Source organism: Cinclus cinclus, chromosome 10 (assembly GCF_963662255.1).
Source record: "Cinclus cinclus chromosome 10, bCinCin1.1, whole genome shotgun sequence".
Taxonomy (NCBI): domain Eukaryota; kingdom Metazoa; phylum Chordata; class Aves; order Passeriformes; family Cinclidae; genus Cinclus; species Cinclus cinclus.
This window is the reverse complement of record NC_085055.1, coordinates 7009735-7026433: the sequence shown is the minus strand read 5'-3', so window position 1 is coordinate 7026433 and position 16699 is coordinate 7009735. Positions and strand designations below refer to the sequence as shown.

The 16699-nt window shown below is 42.4% G+C and overlaps 2 protein-coding genes across 2 annotated transcripts; one reads left to right on the top strand and one right to left on the bottom strand.

Moving 5' to 3' along the window:
- Positions 1-222: 222 nt before the first annotated feature.
- MRPL47 (mitochondrial ribosomal protein L47) lies at positions 223-4390 on the top strand. Its single transcript, XM_062499240.1, has 7 exons — positions 223-327; positions 1091-1236; positions 1785-1845; positions 2489-2585; positions 3169-3299; positions 3574-3669; positions 4093-4390. The coding sequence occupies exons 1-7, from the start codon at positions 242-244 to the stop codon at positions 4208-4210; spliced, it is 735 nt and encodes a 244-aa protein (XP_062355224.1). The 5' UTR covers positions 223-241; the 3' UTR covers positions 4211-4390.
- Positions 4391-5661: 1271 nt separating this feature from the next.
- Positions 5662-14968, bottom strand: ACTL6A (actin like 6A). The gene is made up of 14 exons (XM_062499038.1): positions 14944-14968; positions 14104-14180; positions 13735-13909; positions 13280-13380; positions 11918-12015; positions 11167-11261; positions 10842-10948; positions 10667-10756; positions 10420-10481; positions 10002-10116; positions 9576-9656; positions 8537-8632; positions 7440-7526; positions 5662-6816 (listed from the first exon to the last, which is right to left on the bottom strand). The coding sequence occupies exons 1-14, from the start codon at positions 14966-14968 to the stop codon at positions 6736-6738; spliced, it is 1290 nt and encodes a 429-aa protein (XP_062355022.1). The 3' UTR covers positions 5662-6735.
- Positions 14969-16699: the final 1731 nt, after the last annotated feature.

Sequence of the window (16699 nt, the reverse complement as noted above, 5' to 3'; positions counted from 1 at the left end):
CCGCCGTGGGGTGAAGCTGGCGGCCGCCATGTTGGGAAAGGGCAAAGCCTTCCCAGTGTCCCCGGCGAAAAGGGAGGGCGTGGAGGTGAAGTCACGCGGACGCCATTTTGGAAAAGGGCAGAGCATTCCCTGTGCTCCATGTAGAGCAGAGAGCCCGGGGTGAGGCCGGGCGGGCGGGCGCCATCTTGGAAAAGGGCAGCTCCCGCCCCGTGCCCCCGGCGCTGTGGGAGGGCGCGGGGCGATGGCGGCGGCCGGGGCCATGGCCGCGCTCGGCCGGAGCCTCAAGGCCGCGCTCCGGCTGCCCCGGGCTCGGCCGGGACTGCCCGGGTACGCACTGCGCCGGGGGCACTCGGGCTCAGGCACGGAGGGGCGGGCGCGGTTCCCGAGAGGCAGGAGAGCGTATGGCGGGAGGCGCGTGTCCGTGTGTCCCGCTGTCCGTGTGTCCCGGCTCCGTCAGCCGGAGGGCTGCAGGGTGGTGCGTGGCTGCAGGCATCGTGTAAGGGCAGCACGGGGCGATTCCCTGTGCCTGCAGAATCTTGCAGTCATTGTGCTGGTGCTTCCAGCACGGGTGGGTTTTGTGCTTTCCCGTGTGCCCTCAGCTTTTGCCCTCAGGCCACGGGGGAGGCCGTGGATTCTCCCTCTGGAGACGCCCCAAACCCACCTGGATGCGTTCCTATGGCACCTTCTACAGGTGACCCTGCTTTGGCAGGGGTGATCTCCAGAGGTCCTTTCCAATGCTAAAAGTTCTGTGATTCTGTACTCCTGTACAGCATAGCTCAAATTTATTCCTTAATTTTTTATTGTTATTTATCTTTAAGATAAATTTAATAGAATATAATAAATGTATTAATGTTTAATAATATCTAATAATATAAATTTAATAAAATACTGATAATTAGATGAGGGGGAGGAGAAAACACCAAGATGACATTTAAAACACCAAGGTGACATTTTTGTGACTAACCAAACCCCTGCTTTTTCCCCTCAGGCCATGGTCCATCTGTCAGACCTGTGCCTTTGCAAATGAAACAAATATTCTCAGATTATTTTTTTCTTACCATACGTAACTTTCCTTCTAACCTTTATGCAGGATGGCACTGAATCTGTACCACAAGAACCTACCAAAATTTGAGACCGTCCATCAGGTGAAGTTCCTGCACACAACTTTGTCTCAGAGAGGCCTGGAGGAGTTTTTTGATGATCCAGGAAACTGGGGGGAAAAAAGTGTAAAGTCTGGTGAGTTTTATTTAGCATTTCTTATACGGATCTTTGAGCAGAAATCTGACCTGGGTTTTTTTGCATCACAGGAAGCATTCATAGTTACATAAAACTTACTTTTCTATGTATATGTACACACATCCACTTGTGCATCTTTATGCCTGTTAATTTTTGCTGTGTATATTCAGTGTTTATGCAAGCAAATAGTTGTTTTGCAAATGTTTTGCTGTAAATCCTCTGCTTTGCTCTGAAGTGAGAGGGTATCACAGAAGAGATGTGCTTTGATGAAATTTAAGTACTATGGAATAAAAGTAGTTCAGTGTAAAGATTCACCTGACAGCTTTCTGTATTCCCAATCTTTTACAAACACAATGTGTAATTGCTTTTCTGTATGGTGTTTTAAAAGTGAAGTTGAGTATCTTGAAGGATGGCTGTCAAGCAGTAGTGCTTTAAAAGTGGTCTTTATGCTGTTTTGTTAGCTAATCCTAGTAGAAGCACTTTGTTTTTTTCCAGAATGAGAGAGCTTTTTTCCATTAAATTAATGGTAGGGTTTCTTTCTTTTACAGGGGATTCATGGAATATAAAGCAGCTAAGGGGCAAGAGTAGTGAAGACTTGCACAAACTTTGGTAAGTAAGTTTTAGTGAAGAAGCTTCTCTTCTTTCAGAGCATCTCTGCACTTTTTAATAAAATGTGGCTGATGGACTTATGATCCAGTAACTTTAGTCTGGCACAGAGCTCTACAGGCTCCAGCCAGCTTTGGGCTTGGAACAGCCCCGGTCCTGGCCCTGCTCAGAACACAGAAGCTGCACTGCAGATGGCTGTTGGACACTTATATCTTGTTCAGAGGGCTCAGGTTTGGTACAAACACTCTGGGGACTGTTTGAGTTGGACAGACTTGGTTGTCAGTGCCTTCTGGTGGGGTGGGCACTTAATCCATCAGGGTGCTCAGGTCTGCATTTATTCTTACTTTGGAAGTTTCTGATACTGGAGGTTGCATTGCCACTTCAGGCTGAACTTAACCATTACTGTGAACAGCTTTTTCCTTGCTTTGTCTTGTGCTTTTTCTGTGTACACATAAGAAGAATCTGGCTCTGTTCAGGTAGTGGAAGAAAGTGTTAAACCCTTCCCTCCTAAGCCTTCTTTATTCCAGACTAAGTAAACCTGTCTCACTCATTCTCCTGTTTCTTTATATGAAACCAGCAGGTAGTAAGTGAATAACTGCTTAGCTATCCCAAAGTTATTTTTGAATTGCTGTGCTTTCTGCTCTAGGTATGTCTTGCTGAAAGAAAAGAACATGCTCTTAACTTTAGAACAAGAATCCAAACGACAGCGCAAGCCTATGCCAAGTCCAGAACGCTTAGAAAAGGTAACATTTTCATACTACATGAAAATTAAAACTCTTCAGTAAGTTTGCTGAAAGATCAAGTGTTCTTAAACTTGTTAAAGACCTTTTTTTTAAAAAAATATTTCCCTGATTTCAGAGTATGCAATAACTGCTCAAGTCATAATTTGGTCAAGGCAGCTTTCTCATTACCCAGTGGGCATTACTGGGGCTATGACCAAACTCCAGTGAAAACTAAAACAACCAACAGCCACTACAAACCATAAGCAAATGGTTTCTGTTTGCTTCTCCAGCTTCCTTCTGACCCCTGCCTCAGAGCTTCCTGTATTTCAGCATCAGCATTTAATCTGGCTTTATGCATTACCCAGCTGGTCTTCAATTAGATATCAAACTGTCAGTTCATACCTGTCCTGCTCTCAAATTAGGTTTTTGAAGCACCCATTCCTTACTGTTCTAGTACATAAGGCCTGCTGAGAGAACTCATGATCAAACTCCAGCATGTTTTACCTTTGTTTTCCCTTTAAATTTTGTCCTAAGTCTTTGAGATCTTTTAAATTTTCAGCATTGTTTTTTGTTGGTGCATCCTGAAACTTTTTACCATTTCCAGGTAGAAAAGTCTATGAAAAATATAGACTTGGTTGTCAGAGAAAGAGAAATTGCTTTGAGGATTTTACAAACAGGCCATGAAAAGCCAGTCCCCGGTGAGTGGAGACACGACTTCCTGGGACGCACCTTCTGGTATGGAAAACCTTCTTTTTTAATGTGTGCATTTTCCTTGTGGTGTGTCTCTGTCCCAGAAAATCCTTACCTAATGTAGGAATGATGCATCGACCGTACAGAACACAGGAGATACAAACCAAGCCAGCAAGAGCTGGAAATAAATACCCACATATAAATTCTGCCATCTCCCAGACCACTTTATTGTTGTACTTGAAACCAAGAGAAACTGGTATAATCCTAGAATTAAAGACATTGTGTACATTCTGTAATCATTTTTACCTGTCTCCAACAGGTACAGTTACAAGGAATGGCCAATACCCTGGCATTTGAACAAAAAACACAAAAAGAAGAGATTCTATTACCTACCTCATGTGAATCACTTCATCAGGTAAAAAGATTGACATTGAAAGTTATCTTCTGATCTGTTTGTGTCCTTATTCCACTTTAAAAGGAAAAAAATAGCTGTAATCTTTTGTTTTTCAGCTACTAGACTGAAAATTGGGCTTTTTAAAATTACAGCTTGCTCCGTTTCTTTTTTTCTGTTCCTACCCTAGTTACTAAGGCACATGGTTATGCAGTGGCACTGTAAAAGTAATTTCAAATGCAGGCTATCAAAAATCCTTCCAGAGGCTGCACTTCTGTAGAATTCAGAAGCAGAGTAAAAATACTACTTTTCAGGCTTTTTTTACATACCAAAAGTAAATGAATACTGAAGTTGTTAATCACTGAGGGCCTCTATCTGGTTGGGGGGGCAAGCTCATCAGAGTGGTCACAGGCTGGCTGGAAATGAACACCACCTTCTCTGTTTCAGACTCAGACTTGAAAAATCCTTGAGGAAAAGGGCAAGGCAGCAAAGCCTGGAGAGGACAAGACAGAAGGTCTTGGAAAGGAAGTTTCCCAACATTGCTCTGAAATCTCAGAGCCAGTAACTGCAGGCACTGGAAGAACACTGCAAGGTTGAGTGTCTGTGGAACATGAATCATGTTCCAGAACCACAAACTCCACTGAGCATTCCAGAGAGTCTCCATCCTTTTTTGTTTGTTTTTAATACCACATTTGACTTTAATTAAACTTGTGATCTGGAATTAAAAAGCAGCTTGGGTGCCTAACTCAAATGACATAATTTCTCATGTTTCCAGGAATAAATGTTGTGCTGGCTAGCTGTTACAAGAGTGATACATGGATTAGGAACAGTGAAAAGCAGCCACAGAATGCCAGCTGATACTAACAAGTGTAGGGGTAATATTTATCTGGTTTAGTTTTGCAAATATGCATTAAAACCAGCTAAAGCTCACACGTGAGCCTTTTTCCTGATCATGTATTTCCTGCTGTTTTTCTGATATATTTTTCTGATATATTTTTCTGAAATTTTCCCTAAGTTACAGATAAGCTATGCAAGGTGTATTTGCTTTCTCCATCAGTGCACAGGAAAATGGACTTTTTGGTCTTCTATGAGCGATTTTTTTCCACTGCTTTAAGTCTGGCTTCTTAGAAAGTATGAAATACTCAGCCTAGGAACTTATAATACAGTTGTCCTGCCTTGATTTCTATGACAAATTCAAACACTTGAACAATGGTTTTTTGCAGAGTGCAAAATGTTTGAAAGAAGACTGAAAGTTTTCTGTGAAATTCAAGTAGGTATACTGCTGTTGCTCTCAGCTGATGGAAACACCTTCACCTTTCACTTCATGAAAGCTTTTAACCTCCATAGGTGGTAGTCAAGAAATCTAGATTAAAGTCACAATACCAGTCTTTCAGGAAGCAAATTTGCTCAGCAGTATGATCCGGTAAAACACTGCAAGGGAACCAGTACTATTTCCTGTATCTATCTCCATTATTTGGACCTTTACTTACTCTGTATCACACAGAATTGCCACTGTTCACAATCTTACAGTGGTGAGAAAACCTCCAGTAGTGTTTTGCTCTCCCTGTGCTGCTGGGATATTAACAGGTATTACTACTATATTGCAATTCTTTTGAGAAAAAGAAGATAAAAACTGATTTGGCATAATGAAATCTAAGCATGTAACAGAAGGAAAAAAAAAAAACACCACTCACTGCAGTGCACAGAGGTAGCAGTTCAGTTATGTTCTGTGTTCCCCTTGAGTGGAAACTGGACAATGACAAGAGCTGCTGCCTTGGAGCACTTGGTACAGCTTTGCAGTTTTCCTAATTTTGCAAGAGAAATACAGTTTGTCAATAGCTTTGAAAATCTGATGAAGCAACTTTGCCAAAAGAGCAACTCAGGATTCTCACGATAAGACAAAAGCAGATTGGTTTGATAAATTACTTTATTAATTGGAGGTAATGTGAAACTTTTCAAATAGAGGCCTCATCATTATTTACCCACAAGATCTTTTAGGATACAAAAATGTAGCAGTACTGTTTAGTTTTTTTTTTAGATCAGCTAAATGCTATTTGGTTTTCCACAGCTTTTGAGATAAGGAGCAAAACTTCATTGTGTCCCAAAACTGAACCATCACACCATTGTAAATTAAGCTTAAAAGCAACATCAAGCTGCATCTTGACAGCCAATTCCTGCTGAAAAAATAAGTCATCCCCATCCCCGTGACCCTGAGTGCACCTTCCCCCTGCAAACACAGGCACTTACAGACCCTGCTGGGAGGCACAGGGGGAGCCACACCAGCCATGAGCACACAGCACTTACAGCTCCCTGCAGCAGGGTAGAGCCACACACACTGAAAGCTTCTGACTCTGCTCCCAGTCTTGGAAAGGCAATTCTTTGTCTCAATTTCCCTGTCTCCAACAGGTTTTGCTTCTCACCAATATCACAAAGGCATTAAATACATTCTTAGATATCAGGTGGAAAGCATTGCTTGCTTACTGAAATGAAACTGCTCCATAATAAAAAAATTAACAAACCAGTGCCTAATATAACATTCACTCCATGGAATGTAACACTTCTGTGAGACAGTAAAAGTTTACACTAAAATAGATCACTGAATACAGACTTTCAACTTTCTCTAGAAGTACTCACAAGCTTGCTCAAATACAAAACACCAAATTTTATTTTTTTAAGAGAAAAATAAGAGAAATTTAAGGCCAAAGTACCAGCAAGGAAGACTAGTATGTGAAAATAGACAAGAAATAATTAATAAATAAGCACAGACATTTGCAAGGTTGTGCCTCTATCTATTAGCTAACCTGTAAAGCTGTTCCCAGGAAAAGATACTAGAGAAAATAGACATTTATACAAAATTATAAAATGCTTGTTACATGAATTATTGCTTTACAAGGGACATAAACATCCTTTTTCTATTATAGTACCAATTAGGTCTCTCAAAATTTCTAAGGTTTGTTAAAATGGAGCTTGAATTATGCAAAAAACCCAATATAAACTTTCTACAAAAAGAGTCCATCCCATTCCTGAGTATGCTAAAGCTATAAAACAGAAGGAGCACCGAGCAGGCAGCAGTTTTCACAGTAAAGAGGTCTAAGGACATTTTCTTTCTACACACTGTTTCCCTCCTTCTTCATATTCTTGTTTAGAAATCCACATCTGCTGGAAAGTACCCTACAAAAATAAAGGAACAAAAGCAACACACAATGAAAAAATATCAGAATACAAATGATGGTTAATTGAAACATGATTAGCTTTTCCTAGGAGGGAAGACAAGCAAGTCCTTGCATTTAATGAAATATTAGGACTTGACCTGCTTAATTGTCTCTTCCTTGAATTTTATTGCTAAGGGATTAAACTCAAGACGGGAAGTGCAGCACCAAATGCTGATTCCAGTCTCCCTGTCCCACGATGATGAATTAACCCCCACAAACCATTTCAGTTCTCAGTATAATTACATAAAAATAATATATAAATATATAATATATAACTTGCATAATTTACCTCAGGAAGATGATGCAGAAACAGGTTTGCTACTTTCATGGTCTACTAGATACTGTCTAGAGAAAGTGCATGTATTTCAAAGTTACACCTCGTCATTAAAATAGGAGAACACGGCAGGGTACTTTGTCACTGGAAATGCTCACACCTCTTTTTAAAAAAACAAATTCTCTTCCCCTTACCATGAGGATAGCCAAGATTATGATTGTGTAGCACAGACTCTGCAATGCACACTTCTGGGTAATCAGATTTCTGGGTGGCAGTGCTGTTCAGCACAGCAACACAGATTTACTAACCAAAGAAGCCAAAATGGAGCCCCCGATCCACGAGCTGAACCTCCGCTCCACAGTGGTGTTGTTAGCTATCAACTTCAGGCGCATGCTCTGCACAGAAAAGGAGCCAAAGCCAAACGTCACACAAACTGTAAGCTGGTGACCTTTAGAGACAAGCAGCACAAGGCACCTGGTGTCTATACCAATATGCAGCTGAAAAAGGTCCATTAGTACACCTGCAATACTGCTCATCTGCCCTGCATTTACAATTCAACCACCGGAGCAGGAAATGTGGTTTTGTCTCCCAACAGCAAATGGTTAAGGCAAGGAATGGGGCAGGTGGAGAGCAATATTATCACAGTGTGTTATCTCCAACACTGCAGTGGGACTAAAATTACTTATGTTGCTAGACTCCAGTCCTCTAGTCTTTTGTGGACCCACTCACTCTTTTTGCATTCAAAATGCCTTATAGCAATAAAATGTTTGAATTTCAATGGGCTCCTCCTCAGCTATTACAAGTGAATACATTTTTCAGTTTCTCCTAACATTCATCATTTCAGAGTTGTTACAAGCAGAACATTTTTGCTTGAATACTAAAATTCAAGAATTATTATAATCTATATCTACTCTCAGATGCAAGGTATTGTACTTTCTTTGACATCAAGTGATTAAAAAATACGTAAATATGTTACTCATAGACAAAACCTGGTGTTTTAGGTTGTCTGCAGAATCAAGGAAAAACAATTTCCACAATTTAAAGTAACCTCAGGCAGAATGACTGAATGGGCCTCAAGTTAGTCATCAATACTTCAAAAGAGAGACCATCAAGAGAAATACTTGCTGTTGCATGGGAACAATTAAAGAATTTAGGATCACAGTCTGAAAGCAAGAGTGGAGAGCAGGAAAATACTCAAGGAATATTGGAATTTATTCTGTATAAAACTCTTCAAGAATTCTTTCTTTTCATTAGAGAGGGAGGCTTCTTAACCCTGCAGAAATCTATTCAGCTGTCAGGTTACTACAAAAGTGAAAGCACAGTACACCCAATATCCTTCTGCACTTATAGAGCAGAAAAGTAAAATGTTTAGTACTCAATGCAGTAATAGAAAGAGTTGTTTTACCGGTGGGGTTTTCTGGGACAGTTCCCTGTTCAATCTGTCTGTGAAACTCTGTATTAGAGTGTTCCCTCCTGCTACAATCACACTGCCATAGAGACCCTAAAAAGAGAAAACAAACAAACAAACAAAACAAAACAAAACCTGGAGCTTTACCTCAGAAATCATTTTGAAAACAGCTTTCTCACAATGTAGAAGGGTGGCATGACTATGCATAGTCAACAGCAATAATAATACATCACTTGATGCCAACAGTATTACCTCTCCCAATTAAATTAATTATTTAATCACTTAAAAACATTGCAAGGCAGCTTGATATTAAACTATAAAAGGAAGGCAGAAGCCATATGTTCTATATGATTCCACAAACAATTTCTGCTATGGAGAACCCTCAAGCTGCAGATCTCCCCTCTATCCAGATTGCTGGGTTTTTACAGCTGAATGCAACCTCAAAAGAAAACCCCACAGCACTGCAGCAGTTTTCTAACCCACTGCTGCTGCAGTTGGTGAACACACAGCCAGGGCCTCCTCACACATCGGTTAACAGAAAAAATTTTTGAAAGAACTCTCATGCAATCTGCATCAAATTGACACCTGAAAAAGACAGCATATTAATTTCTAAAATAATGTTTTCCTGTAGAACTTGTTCTCTTCCTTCTACTCTTTATGAATTCCATGTATGGTCTAACATAACAATGCCTACAAATCTGAAGGTAACAGTCAAAGTTACAAACATAAATGCTTATCTGAAGCCAGTCCAATCCAAATTATGCAGTACCACCCACAAAATCTGTATATCAGATCTTTAAACACAGGTAGAAACACTAAGTAAAAGGTCCCGATTTAGCATTTTGCAAGACTAAAAACTGATGATACATGTCACTATATACAAATACATAATACTTACAGAATTATTCTAACATGTTTATCATTATCCTAGGAAATCCTAGGAAATTTCTTCACTGTTGCTCTTCTAGTCCCAAAAACATGTATCAGCACAAAAATATCTTTGCCTTAAAATACTGCCTGGATGACTAACACTTACCGGCCTGATATCTATATCACACATTCCAACACTTGTTGTGACAACGTGGCTCACACCCAACATCGTGTTACCAGATAAACCCTGCAGGGAAAATCAGAAATCTGCCTATCATTGATGCAAGAGAGAAAGGCATAGAAAAGCCCTGAATGAGTTGAATTTTACAAGTATTACTGGAGATAGAGTATTTTGTTAAGGAAGGAATAAAAATAGCCCTATTTTTCCAGTCAGCTCATCACCACCCAATTTGAACATTTCATCCTTCCCTTCCCCAGCCTTAATTCAAGACAGGCAAATTTTTACCCCCAGGAGAACCCCCCAGTACAAATACATCCAAATCACAAAATTAAAGGTGTTATACAAAAGAAAGCCTAGTGACAGCCTAGTCATGCAGAGTCCTTCCAATCACAGCTATCATAGTGGTTTTACCTTTACATTGGAAGGGTCAAACAGTCCCTCAGGAATTTTCAGACGCTCAGCTCCGAAGTCACAGTTGTAGCCATTGGGGAACTCATAATGAACTGTTGGCATCTGTGCTGCCACCCTGGAGCATCAGACAGAAAGCAACACATTGAAGTGCTCCCTAAACAGGATGTCAAGTCATCTAAGCAGTGTTATAAACTACAGTTCCAATGGGAATACTGTGATTCGTAAGACTTACACTTTCAATTTTATTATGATCTCATCTTGGAATATTGAACAAAAACCTATCATTGGGTATGTGCAGTACTCCTACTTTCATAAATCATCCTTCTTCCATAACAAAACCAGTCAACAGCAATGAACAGGCTGAGCACCACATGCACAACTAGTAATTGATTTTACAAGAAAGAAGAAAGTAACATACTGTTCATCATAGGTTGAATCTGATACTTGAAGGACAGAAGCCTGGAAGTCCTGAATGACACACTGTGGAGTTAAAAATAACATGAATTTGTATGAATTTTAGTCTTAAATTTTATAAGATTTGTAGAATTGGTACTAACTTTTCAAAGATTTTCTTGTTCCTTAAGAGGAAACGCCAGCATACTTGCAAACAAAACTTATTTATGGAACACTTGGAGAGGTGAGAGCAGGAGGAACAACCTACTTACATTACACATGTAGTTGTGCCAAGACCTGGTAACCTGGGGCAACTTCTCTTTTCTCTTCCAATTTGCTGGCGACCCCTCACGAACTGCCTCCTGAGATTGTAGGGTACAAAGTCATCAGGTAAACATTTAAGCCGCTCCTCAAGACAACACTTACTAAACAAAGTTACTTTCCTACCTTTGAAGCAATCATATATGGAGGAATTATCTCTATGTTCATTTCCTGAAACAGTTCCCGGCACTGCATAGTGATAAAGTCTCCTGCAAGTGGTGATTTTACAATACCTAGAAGGCAAAGAGGGGATCCAAAATAAATACCACAGCAAACTAAAGTATCCAAATCATGAACAGACTCTCCCAACTATTTGTCAGTGAACACTATTAGGGTTTTTTTTCTTTTTAAGGGGGCACACAGATGTAAAAGCAGTAACAGCACTGTACAAGCAGGAATCACACTAACTCGACCTTGATACTGCAGTGCTGTCATGCATGAAAATTTATACCTTGCTGAAGTACATATCCATCATGCACTGGAATAGCAGTGGTGTGTGTTGCTCCACTATCCAAGATGAGACCTGTAGATCTCCCGTTGGCAAAACTAGTCAAAATGATTAAGGAAAACGTCGTAATTTTCATTTTAGAAAAAAAATGTGCTGCCATACAATTAGATCATGACTAGGAATGAGGACTCCAACATGTTATTCCTCTACAAAGGGATTTGTCATTTTCCAGTGTGTATCATCCTTCTGTGGAGTGTGCAACATTGTAGAAAGAGCAACATTTAACTTCCATCTGTGAATTAACTCAAGCTTTACATATACAAGGGTGAGACTTCGTGCCACTATGTACATCCAACTCATTTAGACTTGAAGCTGGAAACATATTATTAAAGTAATTACAAATATTCTTCTTAAGGCTATGGAAACTTCAGGTTCTAATTACCATACTTCGTAGTGTGGACACTGCCATTTCAGGCCTGTAATATTCTTATCCATAATATACAATGAAAAAAAAAATTAAAAAAAGTCTTGGACCCCAAGGACAGAGTCAGACTGGGAGAACTTAAAAAATGAGCTCTAATGCCTTAAAGTTCAGAAACTGAATTTGTTTACTTTCTCCCTGGATATCTATGGTAAGAATCAATTTGAAGAAAATTAGGTATGCTGTTATACTTGGAATTGCCTGGAAAAAGTTCACCATAATTTCCTGGAGTGGAGGAAAATAAAACCAGCAGTGAAACATTTTGAAGGATACGCTGTCAGAACAGCAGTTTTACACAAGAAAAAAGCTGGGATGTTGTAGTGCTCAAACATCAGTTCCGTCAGTTTTTCACGCTTTGCCCTGGTATTCCACTAAAAAATAATAAATCCAAACCACAAGTAAGTGACCAAAAGGAATCTGTGTCTGCACACTAACAGATTGCTAACACAATAAAGAAGTGATTAGAAAAATTACACCCAGAGTTTCAAATCATATCAAAATTCTACAGAAATGGATTTCTAGTAATTTACTTCTTTAGAACACTTTTCATTCCATTTATACTACAGTACATCAATGCTTATCTGTCACACAAAAGTGCTACACACCTTTTGTGTAACAACAGATTTCTTTACCCTCCTAAAGCTCTTCCAGTGTCAGGTTCCCAAAAAACTTCCTAAAGCAAGCACCCTGCCTTTTACAAGGGGAAAGATACATGAAGGAACTTGCCCAGTGGGAAGAAAAATAAATCCAGACTTTCCAGTTCCCAAAGTATCTTTCTACAGTTCAAATGTAGTTGTGATTAAGCCAGGATATATCTCAAATATTCAACACATTACTGGAAATGTGAAGTTTTTTTCCAAGCCAATACAACGAAGTAGGATGAAGTTTGTAAGGAGAATGTCAATGGGAAAGTCTCTATTGAGACACCCACTGAGCCATCAAACATCAAACAGCCATTGCAAATTCATCCACACTCCACAAGGTGTGATTCAACACAAGGGAATAATGAAATTCAAGGAAATCCTTTTCATAAGGTTTTATTAAAAGACAGGTACTTGTGTATGGCATGTCTGCCTTTTCTACTCTGACTTCAAGATCTGCCCTTCAAATGCTGAGTATTTTAAAATTACAGAAACCTTTTCTAGATTTTCCCAGAAATTTGTATACAACCACTTCAGCTGCCTTACAGGACCTCTTAGAGAAACAAAGACAGAAAAATTAAAACTTCTCCAATACAAATATTATTTTGTGTCACATAATATTACTTGTAAGGCTGAATGAAGGAAGATTTTTGATGAAATTTTATTTAGTGTAACTTAATATGCAAGACATCCAAACATCATTTTCTTTTTATTCTAAGCAGAAAATTTTCTTTTTTTAATTTCTGGCTTATTTTCAGTAGTTTAAAAACAACAGCATATTGTAAATACTTTATTGTTAAAACTCACACAACTATTTCAAATTGAGGGGTTGTTTTAAACGTTTTCCAGAACCTGTCCAAGTATTTTAAAGTCCTCATTTCTGTAGCTAAGTTTTAGCACTTGCCACCTACAAGCCATTGTCAGACTTATCCAGGACTAATGTTTGCAGAGTCAGCAAGAAGACTTATCAAAATGCACAGCTGCTTTTACTCACTGGTGCTTCAGACATAAGGACAGGATGCAAACTTGCTTCAGATTTAATATGCATCTTGTAAGTGTGATCCAGAATTGCCTGGAAACTATCCCAATCTTCAACTGCAACAACAGTGAGACAGACATTAATTACTTCTAAGTTTTGTTTCATTTCATAAACACATAAACGCTTTCCAATTTATTTTTTGCATAGAACTCTTCAGTCAAAAGCTGTCCTCAGCAGACACACACCTCCTCTAACAGCTCTGCAGAATTGTCTTCCTCCACAACCACCATGAATTCAACAATTATGCTATAAGTCCACTAACAGTGAAAACCAACCACATCTCCATGTAACCTGTAAACCAAGAATCTGTTCTTACAGCCCACTGTTGTAGCATCTGTCAACACAACTATGACTTCCTGCACCCTGGCAATGCTATTTAAAATCAGGTAGAAAAAGACAGAGCACCATACTCATTCCATTTTTTAAAGGTGAAATGGCTTCCATATTCTCCCTTGGAACTCTCAGGGCATTAGTGTCTATGTAGTAAGTCGGGCCCCCTTGTTTGCCTTTGTCACCATCTATCTCCATCAGAGTGCTGCCATTGTCCCTTTCTAGCACCACACCAATAGCTGTTGGAAAATCAACCTGCAATGCAAGAGGCAAGCAGTACATATGGATTAGTAATGTTTTGGAAGTTGGTGTTTTTCTCATAAATTCAGAAATTTATTTATACAATACAGTCAGAACAAACCCCAATGTATTCAGAAGGGTTGTAACTCTCAAAGAAGACCTAAGGCATAAATTCATGTTCCATTTCCATGAGGCACAGAATCTCTTACCTTTGGGCAGTCCTCGCCTGCATAGCCTGCTCTCACTGTGTATGAGCCAATGTCAAAAACCAGAGCCCCGACTTCATCTGAAAAAAGAGTTAATAAAGAACGGTTGGTTATTAAGCTCTTCTGCAACCCTTACCTTTCTCTACCCACTGCCTGCTTTACTGGCAAAGGAAGACAAGCAAATCAAGGGATTTTTTTTTACGAAGCAAGGACAAACTTCTCTACTCAGAACTCCTGGTACCAGAGAGCTATTGGAAAACTGCAGACAGGCTTTAGCTGGGGCATTGCAATCCCTCCGTTTGGTCCAAGAAAGAATTTCAGCCGAAGAGGGAAAACGTAGTAGCAGCTAAACGGATCGCAAGATAAAGCTTTGAAAAAGTTCTAATTAAACAGTCACACGAAGGCAGGGGAGCCCAGAGCCCCCGTGGGTGGTGAGGAGGAGGAAGGTGGGACTGAAAACATCGACTGTGTAAGGGAAGAGGCCAAAGCACGAAGCGCCCATCCCCACTGGCCCGATGCACGTCCTAAAGGAAACCTGTCGGTGGTAACGATGAGTGTGCAAAGGGGATCGGGAGAACCACACCCGGCTCCCAAAGTGCGGGGACTTTCTCCGGACCTCGGCACCGCGGATCCTGCCCAAGGCCTCAGTGCGAGCGGTCCGCGGCGGGGGCACCTCGGGGCCGCGAAGGACATAAACAAGGCCCGGCGCCAGTTCCCCCTCACGCGTGGGACGCGGAGGGGCCGCGGCAACGCCGGGCCGGACTGAGGGAGGCGGGAAGCGCCCGCCGGGGCCGCACGCGCCGCCTCGCGGGGCGGGGGAGGGGAGGGCGGCGCCGGACTCACCTCCCCCGTACACGCCGCCGCTCATGGCTGCCGCTGGGCCCGGGCCTGGGCCTGGGCCCGCCGTCCGCCGCGCCCGCGCCGCGCCGCCCGGCCCCGCTCCCCGCCGGCCCCGGTGTCTGCGGGCCCCGCGTTCCCCACCCGCTCCTCCCGCCGCCGCCGCCGCTGACGACCCAGCAACAAAAGCGCCTCGGCCACGCTCCCCGCCCGCGGCGCGGCCCGACCCGAAGCGCCGTCGCCCGCCCGCCAATGGCAGCGCCGCGCGGGCAGAGCCGACCAATCGCGACCGGCGGGAGGCGGGGCCTTGTCGCGGACAGCCAATCCCGCGGAGGGCGGGCGGGCCTCCTGCGCCTGGGAGTGCAGGGCGGTGGGGGGGGGGGGGGGGGGGGGCGTTGTGAGGGGAACGGCGGCGGAACTGGACGGGGCGGGCCGGGGTGGAGGCAGAGGATGCGGGGCGTGAGAGGAGCGGGGCAGGTGAGGTGGGGATCGTGAGAGGAATCGTAGAATGGTTCAGGCGGGAAGGGACCACAGTGGATCCTCTGGTCGGACTTCCCAACGCCAGCAGGTCGTCCAAGAGCACGTGGCACAGGATTGCGTCCGGAGAGTTGTGGGGTATCTCCAGCAAGGGCGACTCCACATCTTCTATGAGCAATCCGTTCTAGTGAGCGGTCATCGCACAGGAAAGTTCTTCCTTATTGAAACGGGAACTTCCTGTACATCAGTTTCTGCCAGTTGTCTCTTGTTCTATTGCTCAGCACCACCGAGAAGGGCCTGATCCATCCTCTGACACCTCCTTGCAGACGTGGTTGAGGTCACCTCTCCTCGAGGCTGAAGAGGCTCTGCTCCCTCAGCTTTTCCTCATTAAACACTCCAGTCCCTTAGTCATCCTCGTTGTCGTTCACTGACCAGCCCCAGGAGCTCCGTGTCCTCTTGTGTTGAGGAGCCCAGAGGTGGACATGGGGAAGGTTGCTGCGTTTGCTGGAGTGGGGAGAGGTGAATCCTGAGGAATTCAAGTAGGGGCTTGTGAATACTGAGGGCTCCAGGATTAACTTGCTGCCACATGAGGAGTGGGATTACTCCAGAGCGTCAGGACAGTGGAAAGGAGCTGCTGCTCCTAGGCCCTCCCCAAGTTGTACCTGACAGGAGGCTGTGACCAGGTGGGATCAGGCTCTTCTGGGCAAACAGCAACAGGACAAGGCACAGGTCAGACTCGGTGATCTCAGAGATCTTTTCCAACCTAACTGTGATTCCCCTGCTGCTGTCACTGCTCTGTTGGGCTCTGTCACTGAGAATAAAAAGATTTTGAAGCCTGTTTTGATAGCCCCATCTTGTGTGGTTCGTTTCTTGCTTGGGGCAGAGCCCGTGGTCCCAGAGGCTGGTGTGTCTGCAGAGCTGGGCAGTTCAGCTGCCACTTTTACGGCTGAACTTCTAGTTAGGATTTCACATCGCCTTGTTTGGTGTTGGAGCACTCAGCCAAACCTGGTGTTCAGCCAGAACAGCCAGAGATGGGTAACTATAAAGCTGTCGGAACTAAAGAAAACGAAAGAAAGACCTCAGGCCTATCCAGCATTTAGCATTAGAGAAGACTAAAATTTTAACTGGAAAACAGGGGAATTTGGCTTAAAAGGCAAGTGTTCCCGGTGTCCACCTTTTTGAATTTTTAGGTGAGTGGATAGTGAATTTTTTTAGTGGATAGGCAGCTGTGTGTTCCTTTAAAGTTTAGGTAAGATATGTAGCTTATTTTTGTAATACTGTAGCA

Bases quoted from the DNA above. Each gene is read 5' to 3' on its own strand.
- MRPL47 (XM_062499240.1), top strand. From the start codon at position 242: ATGGCGGCGGCCGGGGCCATGGCCGCGCTCGGCCGGAGCCTCAAGGCC. The intron at 1,237-1,784 runs GTGAGTTTTATT...TTTCTTTTACAG, and splicing joins GGAAAAAAGTGTAAAGTCTG to GGGATTCATGGAATATAAAG. The intron at 3,300-3,573 runs GTATGGAAAACC...TGTCTCCAACAG, and splicing joins TTCCTGGGACGCACCTTCTG to GTACAGTTACAAGGAATGGC.
- ACTL6A (XM_062499038.1), bottom strand. From the start codon at position 14,968: ATGAGCGGCGGCGTGTACGGGGGAG. The intron at 14,181-14,943 runs GTGAGTCCGGCG...CTCTTTTTTCAG, and splicing joins CGGCGGCGTGTACGGGGGAG to ATGAAGTCGGGGCTCTGGTT. The intron at 6,817-7,439 runs GTTAGTAAATCT...TTATTTTTGTAG, and splicing joins GCTCCATTTTGGCTTCTTTG to GGTACTTTCCAGCAGATGTG.